Source organism: Glycine max, chromosome 14, assembly GCF_000004515.6.
Source record: "Glycine max cultivar Williams 82 chromosome 14, Glycine_max_v4.0, whole genome shotgun sequence".
Classification (NCBI taxonomy): Eukaryota; Viridiplantae; Streptophyta; class Magnoliopsida; order Fabales; family Fabaceae; genus Glycine; species Glycine max.
Window position 1 is genome coordinate 49318906 of NC_038250.2, and position 15220 is coordinate 49334125.

The 15220-nt window shown below is 32.2% G+C and overlaps 1 protein-coding gene, 1 long non-coding RNA gene and 1 other non-coding gene across 5 annotated transcripts; 1 reads left to right on the forward strand and 2 right to left on the reverse strand.

Annotated features, from left to right (window-relative positions):
• Positions 1-1697: 1697 nt before the first annotated feature.
• Positions 1698-1781, reverse strand: TRNAL-CAA (transfer RNA leucine (anticodon CAA)). Its single transcript has one exon. It is a non-coding gene; the product is annotated as a tRNA-Leu (tRNA).
• Positions 1782-5313: 3532 nt separating this feature from the next.
• On the forward strand, positions 5314-7485 carry LOC121173406 (uncharacterized). Its single transcript, XR_005888206.1, has 3 exons — positions 5314-5374; positions 5468-6131; positions 6667-7485. It is a non-coding gene; the product is annotated as an uncharacterized lncRNA (long non-coding RNA).
• A 1382-nt stretch (positions 7486-8867) lies between these two features.
• On the reverse strand, positions 8868-13626 carry LOC100779976 (endoplasmin homolog). Of its 3 annotated transcripts, none has more exons than XM_006596480.4 (15): positions 13466-13626; positions 13258-13378; positions 13014-13167; positions 12822-12902; positions 12573-12684; positions 12358-12484; positions 12107-12245; positions 11467-11584; positions 11124-11323; positions 10794-11009; positions 10532-10697; positions 10220-10355; positions 9971-10121; positions 9426-9830; positions 8868-9332 (listed from the first exon to the last, which is right to left on the reverse strand). In XM_006596480.4, the coding sequence occupies exons 1-15, from the start codon at positions 13530-13532 to the stop codon at positions 9078-9080; spliced, it is 2448 nt and encodes an 815-aa protein (XP_006596543.1). In that variant the 5' UTR covers positions 13533-13626; the 3' UTR covers positions 8868-9077. The 3 variants fall into 3 exon arrangements, with proteins under 3 accessions (XP_006596543.1, XP_003545030.1, XP_040864814.1); XM_003544982.5 differs by having other exon boundaries at positions 10220-10358; XM_041008880.1 differs by having other exon boundaries at positions 10220-10358; positions 10794-11323.
• Between the last annotated feature and the right edge of the window lie 1594 nt (positions 13627-15220).

Here is a 15220-nt window from a genome sequence, read left to right on the forward strand (position 1 = left end):
CACCCTCATCTTTATCTCATTTTTTCCCGTTTCACATTACTCAACATTTTATTATTTGCAACACGGGTAAAACAAGTGATAAATATTTTTCTTTCCTAAGGAAATTATTATTTCCGAATAAGACTTGCATGTTGACATTAGAATCATGGGTTTTAGTCGTTTGACATTACATTTTATCACATGTTACATAGTGAAAAAAAAAAGAGTGTTTGCAAACATGGGTTTGGATTTAATCACATTTTGAGACACCAATTTGCAAACATCCTACCTTAAATAAATAGTGTCTTCTTGTAATGGGAGTTGTGTTTGAGCAAATATGTAAATAGAATTGATGCTGTTGCTTCATGGATAACATGATCTCTTGACTTTTCCCATGCTCAATTATGAAGAGTAGTTGAAGTTTAAAAATATCACTACCCGGCTAGCTCTACTGTTTAATTAGACACTCTGTTTCGGTTGTGGAAACATGAAAATCAACCAGAGTGGGTTGATTAGGGAGACAAAGAGACATAAAAATTGAGTCATGAAAATGTTATTTCTATAAATGGGTGTATGGAAAATGTATAGCTAACATCACTCGTTCATATATACTAGTAAGCAATACTTTAGCTGGCAGCTTCATCATCAATTACTCATTCAATTAGTGGTCGTGGTTACGTGATGATTATTCATGCCACCAATTTAATGTGTGCACGCTTCAGAATAAGATTAAATTTTAAAAAACCATAATAATATAAAACTTGGGTATGATGAGTTGGTTCGGTCCCATTGATTTTTCTTAATTGCACAATTGGGCTGGATCCATTCCAATCTCTTTCCTCTTGTTTGATCCTGAGCCTGTCATAGGTGGTGAAAGTGACGGACCTATATGACTGTGAGGGTGTGCATTTACACTCCTTTATTTTTTAAAATTTATTAAATTTATAAATAAAATCTTATATTTTTATATTTTATTTTATTTATATTTATATAATTAAACCCATTGATTTTATTTTTTATAATTTATATCCACTGACTTAGGGTCTTAAATCCGTCACTGGATGGTGGGGAATGATTATATGTATAACTATTCTGAATGTGATGCTTTTTTGATGTGAGAAGACACCACTCACAAGTCACTAGTTGGGTTCATTAATTTGACAAAAGCTAGGCATTTTAATTAAAATGGACTGATAGTTTGTGGCAGTCATAAAGATTAATAAAGCACGCAATCGAAGTTCAGTAGGAACACAAAACCAGATACTTCTTCTACTGTAACGCAATCGATGTAAACAAAGACTAAACACCATCTAACTAATTCTATTAATTCCCATATACACTTTCTATCAACAAGATAAACAAGTTTTGTTTTTAATGAAGAGTTAAAATAGGAAAGTTTCGTTTTCTCTAGTGAATTCAATTAGTTAAATTACCAGACAGACGTGCAAACTGCAATATGTGCTGTCTCTATAATTTCTTTCTCCTTTCTTTCTTAATTAAAAGTTTTATTGAGAACCTCTTAGAAGAAAAAAATAATTAAAATGTGACGAAAGTTATCGATGGATGAACTATAGGACTTTTTTTTCAAAATATTTTAAGCACTAAAAAATATTACCCGAAAGTTTGGTAATGTTAACATGTAATAACAGGCATTATTTATTTGTGCAATACTACTAGTAGTTCAAATATTGGAGGACACAGCAAAATGGGGCAAAAAATGTCAGAAGTGGGATTTGAACCCACGCCCTCTCACGAAGACCAGAACTTGAGTCTGGCGCCTTAGACCACTCGGCCATCCTGACATTGATGTTAAATGTGTTCCCCCAATTTGTTTAAATTTTATAGTTATCTTTTGCTTTTGTTATTGCATGCAAAAGAAAAATCTTTTAAAGCCAACTTTTTTTATTGGCCCAAAGTAAACTTATTTAAATAATTGTCTATCCACCGTTTATTTAATCGAAAATGTATTATGATATTAACTTGTATGTTAAAAGTGATAAAGATTAAGGGTTAAATATATAATTGTTGTCTTGATTATAATTAAAATTTCAACGGAATCCCTTAATTATTAAAACATTCATCTTTTAATTATTAAAACACTAAAATCGTATTCTTTTCGTCAATTCAGTTGGTTTGATGGACAAAAATAATTTTTTTACATTTGTTTCCAATATAATTAATATTTACAAATTTTTTTAATAATTGAGAGATCCAGTTTAACTTTTAATTATAATTAAGAGACTAATTTTATAATTAATCAAAAAATTAATTACATAAATTCCTTGAATGTGAGTTATAGGCCTAAATTAACATTATAAAACTAACTTGTGAGATGATATTGTCTTTCACTTATATATTATTCTTAGATTATATTTTTAGTCATCATGGGAGTTTAATTTTTTCTAATATAAATTATTAAATTATTTGTGTAAATATACCTTAATTTATTATTAGAATATTAAGATTTTCATTTCTCGTTTAATTTTTTTAGTGAGATTTGAATCACTTGAGTATTTGAGTAAGGGTAGAATTCAAATACAAGTGGGAAAAGTTGAGATAAATAAACATAAACAAGCAAACAAAGTTATTGGCCTAGAAGTGATTCGAAACTTTTATTCTTTAATAATTATTGAGGTTTAATTTCCTGACTAGGAAATAAAGTCATAATTAAATATATCATTTTACTTTTAAATGGGTCAATTCAATGGAAGAAAAATTAAGTACCTATCAGATAGAAGTCTCATATACCTCCCATTTATATATATAAAAAAAATCATAAACAACTCTCACATTAAAAAAATAAATTAATGAATAAGTGGAGATCATAAAAAATAAACAACTAATAAATTTAATACATTATTCTTTTTTTGTTATTTTTAAACATAATGTCTAAACCTTTTTCACCATATTTATTGATATTTCCATAAAAAATGCATCTCCTTTAAATTTTAGATTTCCCTTCTAAGCCTAGTAAATAATGTCAAGGCCTATAATATTCACTAGCAAGCTGATAGTTCGGGTGAATTTAAGCTTAGATCCCTTGAGTAACAATTTCAATTCAAGTTTTATGGATGAAAAAAATGCTCCAACTAAGAAGATCAATCAGATTTTCTTTACAAAGATCAAACATTTACAAAGTTGATAAATACTTTACACTTATAACATATTTAAAAAAATGAGAGAGAAATTAAAGAATTTGGTACCTACATACCAATAGTAGTGTAAAACAGTTTTACACTATTGTTCATTTACAAATCATTATTAATATAACTTTTAAAATGAATTTGTAAAAATCAACATATCATAAACGATGGTTTTTTTTTATTTATAAAATGATAGTTTAAAATGTTTTATACTTAGTTCATAATTTTTTCTTCTTCTCAAATTTAAATAACTAAAAAAAAGATATGAGATTTTGATGGTGAAGATTTTCAAATAAAAAATTCATGCGAAAATCTTACACCAGACGATCCAGACCCTTTGTTAAAGTTTCTTTATAACACAAGATGACGTGATTTCCTTATTTGTTGTATTTGTAGTTCCCAAATTGCTAATATGTTTAGCGCCGTGTGCCTAATTTGTTGTTTATTTGTTGTGCATTGTTGTAATGCTCTTCCTTTGTTGTAAGTGTTGTTGGCCATTTTCAACGAATGATCATTTGAAAGGGGAAAAAAAACACCATAAATGATTTTTGAATTCTTTCAATGGAAAAAATGTGCTGTGAGATATTACATAAAGCATTGGGCGTTTAAGCCTTTCTCTTAAGTGCTTTGTGTGTTTTATATTCAATTAAAAATATTCAATAATGTTAGTCAATAATTAAAAGCAATTCAACGGGTCATTATATATTATCAAAACTAACAATAATTAATAATGAGTTAACATATCATTTATTAATAAAGAATTGTTAATTCAAACTCAAGTAACGTTGCAAAAAGCAGAAAATTAACCAACTAAACATAAAAGTTTCCAATTTGTGCGATGATTGAGAATCCAATTCCATATTAGAAAGTCTGAGATTATTTAAAATAAAAGACAGTTAAATAAAATCAAGAAGCAATAGGGTTAAAAAGGAAGAGATTCTTAGCCACTGTCTTCCAAGCATGTTAGGTAAAATTGTCACCAAACTAAACCATAAGATGCTTTCATAGTAACTGAGAACTGAAAATTAAGTAATTAACAGAGAAAATACTCTGCCCACTATTTTTTTTACATTATTATCTAATTATAAATTGTTATATATAATAATTTTTATTGATTTTAATAATAGTTATATTAAAAAAATACTACTGACATTCTAATATATCATTAGTGTCTTTTCCCGTAGTATTTGAGAGTACGTACCTCTTTACTAATAGTTTGTTTTTTGTTTAATATTTATTATAAGGGCAAACAGAATGTCAAATGGTTAATATATGACAATTTTTTTTTGTAGTATATGCTAATTATCTCGATATTACAATGATAAAAAAAATAAAAGGAAAAAAAAAACACTATGAAGTGAACTCATCGCATGTCTGCTCAGTGTTTTTTTCATCATTGGAAATCATGGGCAAAAGTTTGATACAATTGACATTATAGAGGCAAAAGAAAGCATCTTTATACAATGCTTCCACTATATATCTAGAACAAAGTACTATATATGTTTATTTTGTTACAAGTTAAACATGTGTAATCAAATACATGCAGCTAGTTGGCCCCGTTGAAATTAAGGAACTCGATCACAAAGCGTGGCGTGCAATGCAAATCACCACAAATGAACACAAAAGTCATCAGTTCACAACACACGTAGCAAAAATCTGATCTGAGTTTCTTGCCTGAAAGAATGAAAGACTGAAAAAAGAGATAGAAGAATCGAATCCGTTATAGCCACTATCAAAAGTTGGGTCTCCCACTAAAAAAAAAAGTCTTAATCAATTGATTGAACAAAATATAAAATATGTGAGTAGTTTGTAATCTCGATACTTGTTTTTATAACTCTAAGAGCCCCCAAATTGTGAGAGAAACCGTAATTATACAACTCCCTTCAATTAATTACATAATAATGCACAGTTAGTTTTAGCATCCATATACTTTGCCCCTTTTATACGTTGGTCCAGTTAAATCCCAATCCATTAAGTATATAATTATGCAACGATTGGCATACTCTTCTAATTATCCCCACTCCGCAGTCAAAAACCAGATACTGATATTTATCTTCGAATATCTAATATATATACCCTTTAGCTTAATCTTTCACGTATCACTCGACAACTTATAGTGGGTTTTACTCCACATAATATTCCGTTATAAATTAACTTATAGTATATATACACTTTATAATCCATCTTGGACATCTCATCACCTCATTCTATTCATGAGAAAAACTAAGACTTACTTGTATCCGATTGCCAAGGTAATTAATTAATTCATCAATTGATTCTTCATTCTTCAAACTTTCTTGCATAAGATAACATTCTTAATTAATTATTCATTGGATCATTAATAGGTGTGTTAGATTTCATCTTAAAATCAATTGATTTTAAGTGAAGTTGTCCAAAAGGTATATAAACTGTACTCCAAGGAGTGAGACAGCCGATGTGGGACTTGGATATTTTTCAACAAGGTGCATTAGGAGCTAACTCTAATCAACAAGTATGATTACACGGTGTGGCTCAAGATTTTGGCCAATGCAAGAAGCTCTCGATTGGACTCAACCAGGTTTGAGCTCCGGCCCGATGGCTCACGGAGCTTTCGTGCCCCACCCAATTGGTCCGGAAGATTTTGGGGCCGAACTGGGTGCATTTTTTACCTGAATACCCAACATGGTAGTTACACCTAGGATTTTTACCATGTGTTACAATTTGCCATTAGTTGTGGACCTCAGTGGCGGATCGAGTATGTGTGGGTCCACCGGATACGTTGCTGACCTGAACCAACAGTGCCCTAATTAGATACGGGTCACGATCGCAGCGCGTGTGAGGATTTTCAGAACCCTGAGTATTGTTGCAGCGACGCTATGCCTCACCCGCCACATGCAAGCCTTCCGTATACTCGCAGATATTCAAATCCGCGTGTCCCAAATCGTATAGCTACGCATACGACAACGCTACGAGTACGTTTACATGTACAGGAGCTGATTATACCATTACATTCTACCCTTCAGCCACAAGGTAACCACTGTTCAGTGCATGCATCTTACTATTACCTCAATCACAATTGGAATTTATTACAAGATATGTTTTTGTTGGATTAATTTGTTAAGGACTTAAATATGTTTTTTATACTTATGATATATCTATTTTTTATATTATTACCTAAAAAATATTTTTTTTTATTTTACTAGGTAGCATTTTTAAAATTTTATTTTTAATATTTATCATTAGTATAAATTATTAAGTAATATGATATTATCTTAGTTTGTTACATTATCATTTAACCTAGAATATGATATTATATTAACTTGTCACGTCATTATTCAATGGATTTAAACTAATGATAAATATTAAAAATAAAATTTTAAAAATATCAGATAATAAATTAAAAAAATAGATAATAAATTGAAAAATGAAAAATAAGTATATTAGAAATATAAAAAATATATTTAAGAATTTTGTTAAGGAGATAAACCTGAAATGATATGCCATTTTGTTCCAACAATCATTTTTTCCATTGAATTTAACTTCTTTAATTTGTTGTTATGTGCAGGCAAAAATCGGCAAGAGATTCACCATCTCCTCCTCCTTCTGGAATCGGGTCAGAAACAGGAACAGGGGAGTTGCCATTCATAGTTAATAGTCCATGGTTTCCAAACTTTTTCACTGAAATATCATCAAAATCTCACCCTTGCCCCTTGTCATTGATTGCTACTCTGACTATGCCGATATTCTTTTCTTTGCAATACTCATAGTGCATTAATAATATTAAAGGTTGTAGGTGACATTTTCTAGATAATTAAATCTCAAGTTACAAAATCTCAGCATGTTAACTTCGAAAGCAATTGCAATCAGAATCTCGTGCACCCACCAGCAAAAGGGACTTTTTGCAGGCATGGATTGGGATTATTCAATTAGAGAAGTGAATTAGAATCCGAGTAATAAGGGTTGGTACTCTACTAGCCAGCTTTGCGGGTATTTGAAGCTTGGTACAATGTCATTTGGGTTGGCAAAATAATGGGATTTGCAATAATATTGTCTGGCAAAGAGACACTGCCACATCTCGGTGATGTTAAACACACTCGGTTATGTCAAAGGCACGTAGCTAGTGCGATTAAACAACTCAATGGTATGCCTCTGATTTTTGAAGCAGTAGAGTTCTTTGAAACCTATTCAAGTGTTGTAGATTTCAAGTTTTATTCCCATTGAGGTTTACAGTGCTTTTTGTGTTCCCCCGTTAACCTAGGGGCAATCATTTTTCAATGTGTTTGATTTTACATTGACGTTATGTTTCAAATGTGACTTTAACATTAAAATTAATTTTAAGTAAAAACATGTCTTGAGTAACTTTTACGAAGAGGAAAGAGTTATATTAAGTTTTACTGCAAGTATAATTATAAAATATATTTTTTAAACATAAATTACCTTACTTTAAACTTACTTTTAGTTGAAAAATAATTTTACAGAATTAAATAATCTAAAATCAAGTTTACAAACGTATATTTAAATGCATAGTATATTTCAATGCGGTTATTGCATGCATATAAGCATGAGGGCAGAAGAAAACAACCAAAATTTTAATTAAATTTCAGAAAGAAAAAAAAACACTTGAAAAAATTAATGAAGTTCTGAGACTACTAATTTTATATATTTCCACCTAGATTATTTTAGTAAGAGAAAAAACATTCTATGATGAATTACACATTGTTTTATTCTTTCATCCTATAACTAATTTTAGTTTTTCTCATTGCTTAAATTCCTAAATTTCATTATTTTTTTTAGTGTATCGACTTGAGTACTTTTAAGTTAGTATTGATGATAATTGTTTGTTTTGCATATTACACATTTTTTTTTATTTGTTAGAAAGTGGTCTTAATTGTGAATTATTGATCACCTTTAACCTAGCTTTATTGATAACTCTGTGGAGATGTCTTAATTAGAAGTGTGTTTAGTCCCACATCACTCAAAAGCTTTAGTTTAAATAGAGCTTATAAAGTTTGAACAACTGCCATCTTACAAGATTATTTTTTGCTGTTGAATTAGACTCTTAGCCTAGTTTTCAAGATTACCTCAGAGTTCTATGAGGAAATGGGATCTGAAAAACAAGGAGATTTAGTACAAGTGGAGGCTTAAGAAACTGTAATCATATTTTCCTTCATTAATCATTTACTAGTCTTAATTTGGGGAGAAACAGGAAACAGAAATTAAAGTAAAATAAAGGGTACAATTTCCAGCTCTTTTTTTATATATCAATACTCATTCTAGTCTGCAGTTTTTTCTCTACAAAAATTATGTACCAACATATTTTTTGTATTTAAAGTTTTAAAGTTCCTTTCAATTAAAACCCTACGTTTTTATTAAAGAAAAAACAAAATGCTTTGAGTAATTCATTTGGCCCAAATCAAATTGAAAACAAGAAAAACTATGCTGAAAAGTTGGTTTGCACTTTGGAGTTTAGGCCTAACAACCCTGCAACTTGTAATTGTAAAACTAAAAACTATATAGCTCGGAGGAAAACCAAAAAACAAAACAATAATCTACAGGAAATCGAACGTAAACTTGTCAAGGAGTGGGTAATTATTTAACGACCTGTATGTAGATATAAACCCATTACAAGGACATTCGAGATTTCGGCCACACATTTTCGCATTCATAATTTTAACTGTTACCCAGGCGTTGAAGACCTGATAATTTTAACTTCTAAAGGGGCGTCGTACTGCTGCTAAAAATGAAAAATAAAAAAGACAAAGCAGATTTTGTAGAACTTGAACAATGTGTTAAGACTAAGGTGGTAAGGCAAAATTCCAAGGGGATAGTATGATTACAGTAAGACTAATGTTCTCCTTTAACTACTTATGAAATCAAAACTCATGCTAAAGAAGTCTTTTACGGTCTATCTTAAAGCTAAAACAAACAAAGGGGAATCGGCAGCACCGTCATTAAATAGTGGATGTCATGCAAAATCTACAACTCGTCCTTGACATCATTATCATCGTTAACAGCATCAGTTTCAGGCTTTGAATCTTCTTTCGCGTCACTTTCAGCCTCTACTTCAGTGTCATCTTCCTCCTCAACTGTTGCTTCAGGACTGATGTCCAGGCTAGTCTTCACTGAATCATAAATCCGGGAAGCAAAATCCTTGGGATCATCAAGCAGGAAGCCGCTTTCAAAGAGTGCAGTCTGGTACATCAGCTGTGCTGTATGCTTCACACCCTCATCCTGAAAAGTAAAGCAGATTGTGTTAACAGATAAACCCCATTTGAGTTGAGGAAAGAGATGCCTCAGAAAATGTTCTAATAATCTAGAATGTACCTCAGGGTTCTTTACTACTCTCTCTCGGAGCTCCTTGATAATAGGGTGCCTAGGATTGATCTCAAGAACCCTCTTGCCGCGCATGTATGCTTGCTTGCTAGCATCTGACAAAGTTTGAGACTGCATGATTCTCTCCATGTTAGCACTCCAACCAAATTTTGATGTCACCACTACACAAGGAGTGTTATCTAATCGGTTGGAAATCTTCACATCATCAACATTGTCTTTGGAAAGAGCAGTTTTCCACCACTTGGTAAGATCCTTAAAAGATTCCTTCAGTTCCTTGTCTTTTGAATCTTTCCCAAGTTTCAAACCCTCCTTGGACACATTTTGGAACTTCTTGTCTTCATAATCCATCAGGTATTGCATCAAGTACTCATCAACTGGATCCGTGAAGAAAATAACCTGTAGCAAATTCAAAAGAAAATACATTTAGAAGACATTAAATCATCATCTCTCAGCAGAATAGAAAGACAAATGTTTTTAAAAGAACAAATAATAGAGCAAATATACTTGTAATAAAAATCAAACAATTTAAATTGTACCTCAAAATTTTTCTTCTTAAGCCGCTCAAGGAAGGGAGAGTTTTCCAGTTGTTCTTTGCTGGTTCCAGTTATGTAAAAGATATCCTTCTGCCCAGTTTTCATTCTAGATATGTACTGATCCAGAGATGTCAATTTACCCTCAGACTTGGTGCTGCAAGAGTTACAAGTATCAGCCAAAATGTTAAATAATGGAAGTGAGGAAATAACACTACCCCAAGAGTTTAATAATTACATGCAGAAGTAATATACCTCTCAAATCTGAGCAGTTTTGCCAAACGATTTCTGTTGGTGGCATCCTCGATGATACCAAGTTTAATGGATTTACCAAACTCATTCCAGAACTTAGAATATTGACCTTTCTTCTCATCATTGTCAGAGGATGCATCTTCTGTGCATCAATATTTAAGATGGAAGTACAAAGTCAATGAACAGAATTCAAGAAACACCTTACATTTTGAAATGGTATAACAAAGCAAACACAATTACACGTGTTTTGGTCAACCTTAGCCCATAAAAAAATAGGGATTCCAACAGATGAAACTCATAACTATTAAACCATACCTTTCTTTTCTTTGTCAGTTGACTCGTCAGGATCCTCATCAGCAATCCTGCGGATCATATCAAGGGCTTTCCTAATAAGTTTCTTCTTGATTGTCTTCAGACTACTATGTTGTTGAAGCATTTCTCGTGATACATTAAGTGGCAAAGTGTCAGAATCAACAAGACCCTGTTCCCAACGTCAAAAGAAACATTTGTTAGCAAAAATTATTATGATCCTCATAAAATATATTTATCTGCAATAACAAAGCACAACAATGCCTACCAGCAAAAAGTTTAGGTACTTGGGCAACAGTTCATTAAATTCATCTGAAATGAACACACGTCTAACATACAACTTCAGGTTCGATTTGTTTGCGTTATAATAGCTCTCATATAAATCTTGAGGTGCCTTAGGTGGTACAAACAGGACTGCCTTGAACTCAACATCACCCTCAGCAGTGAAATGACTCCATGCTAAAGGTTTCTCATCACTGAAATCCTGCACAAAACATAAATCCACAACTTTATGAATATTAACAAACTCAGTGAAGTGAATTTCACAATAAATTCCCTTGATGTATAAGGAACAAGCATGGCAAATTGGCAATGTTACCTTGGCAAGAGAGTGGTAGAATTTGGTGTATTCTTCTTCTGTAACCTCTTTTGGATTCCTCAGCCATATAGCTTTCACATCATTTAAAAGTTCCCACTCATAAGTTGTTTCCTTCACTGTCTTTGTCTTAGGCTTTTTTTCTTCATCTTCACTTTTATCAGCATCTTCATCTTCGCTTTCCTCCTTGGAGCTGCTTTCAGCTGTTCAAGGAATAAAAAAAAGGTAAGAATGACAGTTTAAATTACCATAACCATAATATACAAGAATGAACAAACACCAAAACAGCATCTTGAAACAGGATATAAATGGAGAGATCCAACTGAACTCTTAAAAATATACATACATGAATCCTCTTCATCACTGGAATCATCTTCATCAGCGGGAACCTCCACATCAACTTCTTTGCTTGCCCAAATATAGATAGGGAAGTTAATAAATTCAGAGTATCTCTTCACCAATTCCTGTGAAAAACATAGTTGTTAAATCATATTATACAAGAGGTTGGCTTCTTTTATATTGAGAATAGATATTGACAAAAAAAATGTATATTAATTGAGATTTATCCTCTCTTTTTTTTCTTATCCTTTTCATAACTATAAAATGTATATTGAGATTTGCGTTTGTCCTGCAAAAATCATAATCCAATTACCAGTAACTGTGAAAAGTTAATTTAACTAATGAGAACTCAACCTTCTTACAAGTGCAACAATCCACAGAAACCCTACTTAATATTGCATGTTTACCCGTTGAAAATCAATAACATAGCATCTGTGAACACTTGTCAAAATAAAGTAACAGATACCTACAAGATAAAACAAATTTTCCCCGTAGAGAGCACCTATATACTTACAAGCATGACCATAGATTAAGTAAACTTCAAAGTAAATGACCCCTAAGTGTAAACTATGTGAAGGAGACTAGAAGACAGGAAATTTTAAACTCGAATAACTTATAAATAATTAAGGTAATAGGTTGATGTATACTTTCAGTTTAGACTCCTCCAAGTATTCCCCAGCCTCTTCCTTGAGGTGTAATCTAATCTCAGTTCCTCGTCCAAGTGGTTCATTCCATGTATCTTCTGAAATAGCGAATGCTCCATCAGCTTTTGATTCCCATACATACCTGAAAACCAAATAAGTTTCAAGTTAGGCAGCTGGGTTACAAGTCAACAAACAAAAATTTTCCTTCAATACTAACTGATTACAAAAACAACATCAGGTCCAAAAGGACTTACTGCTTATCATCGTTATTCTTGCTAATAACTTCGACATAGTCGGCCACAAGATAAACAGAGTAGAAGCCGACTCCAAACTGCCCAATCAGATTGAGATCTCCACTTGTTTGCATCTTCTCAACAAATGCTGAATTAACACACAGCTCCAATTAACATATTCCCAACCACATCACAAGCAAAAATTACTTCAGCAATAATGTCCACAACATACGTACCAGAAGTTCCAGATTTCGCTATTGTCCCCAAATTCTTTATCAAATCCTCCTTCGTCATACCGATACCTCTGTCTCGAATTGAGAGAATTTTCTTTTCCTTGTCCAACTTAATCTGTAGCACCAACATGTTTAAGTTTAGTTCCAAAACAATAAAACACCAGCATTGCTTAGACTGTATTCATAAAAATCATATAGCCAAAAACAACCTTAAAAAAAAAAGCATAATAATCAGAATATAGCAATACTAACCTGAATATCAAGCTTGGTGTTATCACCTTCTCCCAACACCTCCTTATCCGTGAGGGAGAGGAACCTAATCTTGTCCAAAGCCTAGAATGTGCACATTATTCGCCATTAACAAATCGTTCAACAATTCAAATAAAAAATTTAAATGCAAGGATTTTTAAACAAAAATATTTTTTTTAAAAAAAAAGCGCTTACATCAGAAGCATTGGAAATCAACTCTCTGAGGAAGATATCCTTGTTACTGTAGAGAGAATTGATGATGATATCCATAAGCCGCGACACTTCCGCTTGGAACTCAAACTTCTCCGCGTTGCTCCGGAGAGATCTCTTCGAGATCGACTCCGCCTCCCTTTCAAATCACAACAACACGCACACGTTTATACACACAAAAAAAAAAAACAAGAGAACAAGAGAAAAAGGGAAATCAAACAACGCACACCTCTTGACGACATCTGAATCGGTTGAAAGGCCATGAGGCACAGCACCGATCTTGTCCTCCACCTTGGGTGGATCTACAAGCTCGTCGGAATCTCCCTCGGCATTCGCCTGAAACTTTCGACCTAGAAAACCAAACGCGGGTGCGTAAAGGAATTCGAACAACAACATGCGTAATGTGTAAAAGAAGAGTGAATTGTGAAGTGGCATACCTTGATCTGCAAAGAGAAAGAGGAGAGAGAGAAGAAGGAGAGCGGAAGCAACCGTCCACTTCCTCATCGCAGTGCTCAACAAACTAGTGTTCTAGTAGCTTCCACCACTGAAGAAGAGAGAGGTCCGTTTAGTTTGGATTTTCATTCTGTTTTAGTTCATTTGATTTATATATGCCTCAGCTATAGGGTTGCGGGGGAGGAGCTTCATGACCTCCGTTTTGCCACCGTGGATCATCCAACGGCCACAGATCTAGTTTGTGACACGTGGCTTGGTTTTATTGGCTTGTTCTCTTTCATTCGACGTGGAGACTGCGAGTGTGGAGGATGGTCCCACGAGACGACTCCAAAGCCCAAGTCTACCATTGCTCTTTTCAAGGGTTTTGTTACTTCTAAAATTCTAGTCTCTTCTTCTGCGCCTCTAATACGGCACTTTCTTTATTTTCTTTTTTACGTGGAAAAAATCCAATCACTTTCTATTTGTTTTTTTTTAGTGTGTATTTTCTTATTCAACTTTTAGATTATGAATCTAAACTTTTATCCTTGAATAGTATACAAGTAGTAAATTAATCCTAACCCACGAACAAGCTAAGTGAGTGTGTGTTTGGATTATCGGTTTCAACCTACGTTTGCGTCCAATTTCCATTTTCAAGAAGTATTTCCTTCCTTGCTTTTATGCTGAGGTTATCTCATGGTTGCTTTCACTTATTAGTCCAAAACTTTAGTAATTGAAGAAATGGAGAAGAAATGAAGAAGATCTACTTAAGCTGGTATGAGGGGAGGATAGAATAGGAATTGCACAAAAAGACAAAAAGTAAACATTGCGTGTGGGAAGATATAAAAAAAGTGGTAGTGAAAATATCACGGCCCCTAAATTAGATGACTGTACCTTATATATACCTATACGGGCTATATCAAGCACACGAAAATGGGCTCAAGTAGCTAGTGACAAAGAGACACTCTCATGGGCCGAAACAAAAATTAAACTAACCTATTGAAACAAGCAAAATGGGTTGCATATGTAGTGAACAGAGGCAGGAAAGTGCAAGAGACTAGAGAATAGAGATTATGTCTATGAAATTAATAATGAAATAACTTATTACTTTAATTATTATCTAAATCATGAAATATCATAATGACCATAATAGTATCAATAAGTTGAAATACATTAAATAAAATAACTAAGTATTTCATAATTCTTTCGTTTTTTTTTTTAAATTATAATCTTTTACATGGTCAACTTTTAAAAAATTATATATTCTCAAAATATAAAACTTTCAGAATTTCAAAAACTAAAATCTTTGCCAAGAGAATTTTTCTAATTATGACAATGCAAAATCTTGGACATCACAATTACTACTTTATAAAATAAAAGATTAAATTGATGTTAAACATGTGTAGGGACGGATCCAAAAATCTTACAGGGGCTTGAATTTTTTTTTCTTCCTTTATAACTGTTTAACTGTTTAAGTTTCAATAAATATTTTTTATTATTATTTTTACAAGTAAAGTTGAAATTATTTTTTATATTAAATGATGATAACCTTAATTGTTATTATAATAACAACAAACACACAACTAGTTTTATATAATTTTACACTAATTATCACTTTAATCATTACAATAAAATATTAATTTACTTATATATTTGGTGGTGCTTATAATTTTAGAATATGTCTGGTTCAATTGTGAACCTCTTAAAATCGCACAAAAAAACATGAAAATATTGTCACGATGCGCCAAATAACTCTGCATTTA

Coding starts and splice junctions, on each gene's coding strand:
- LOC100779976 (XM_041008880.1), bottom strand. CDS start 13,532: ATGAGGAAGTGGACGGTTGCTTCCGCTCTCCTTCTTCTCTCTCTCCTC. Junction 10,122..10,219: donor AAACTGCTCAGATTTGAGAG/GTATATTACTTC, acceptor TAACTCTTGCAG/CACCAAGTCTGAGGGTAAAT. Junction 9,831..9,970: donor TTAAGAAGAAAAATTTTGAG/GTACAATTTAAA, acceptor AATTTGCTACAG/GTTATTTTCTTCACGGATCC.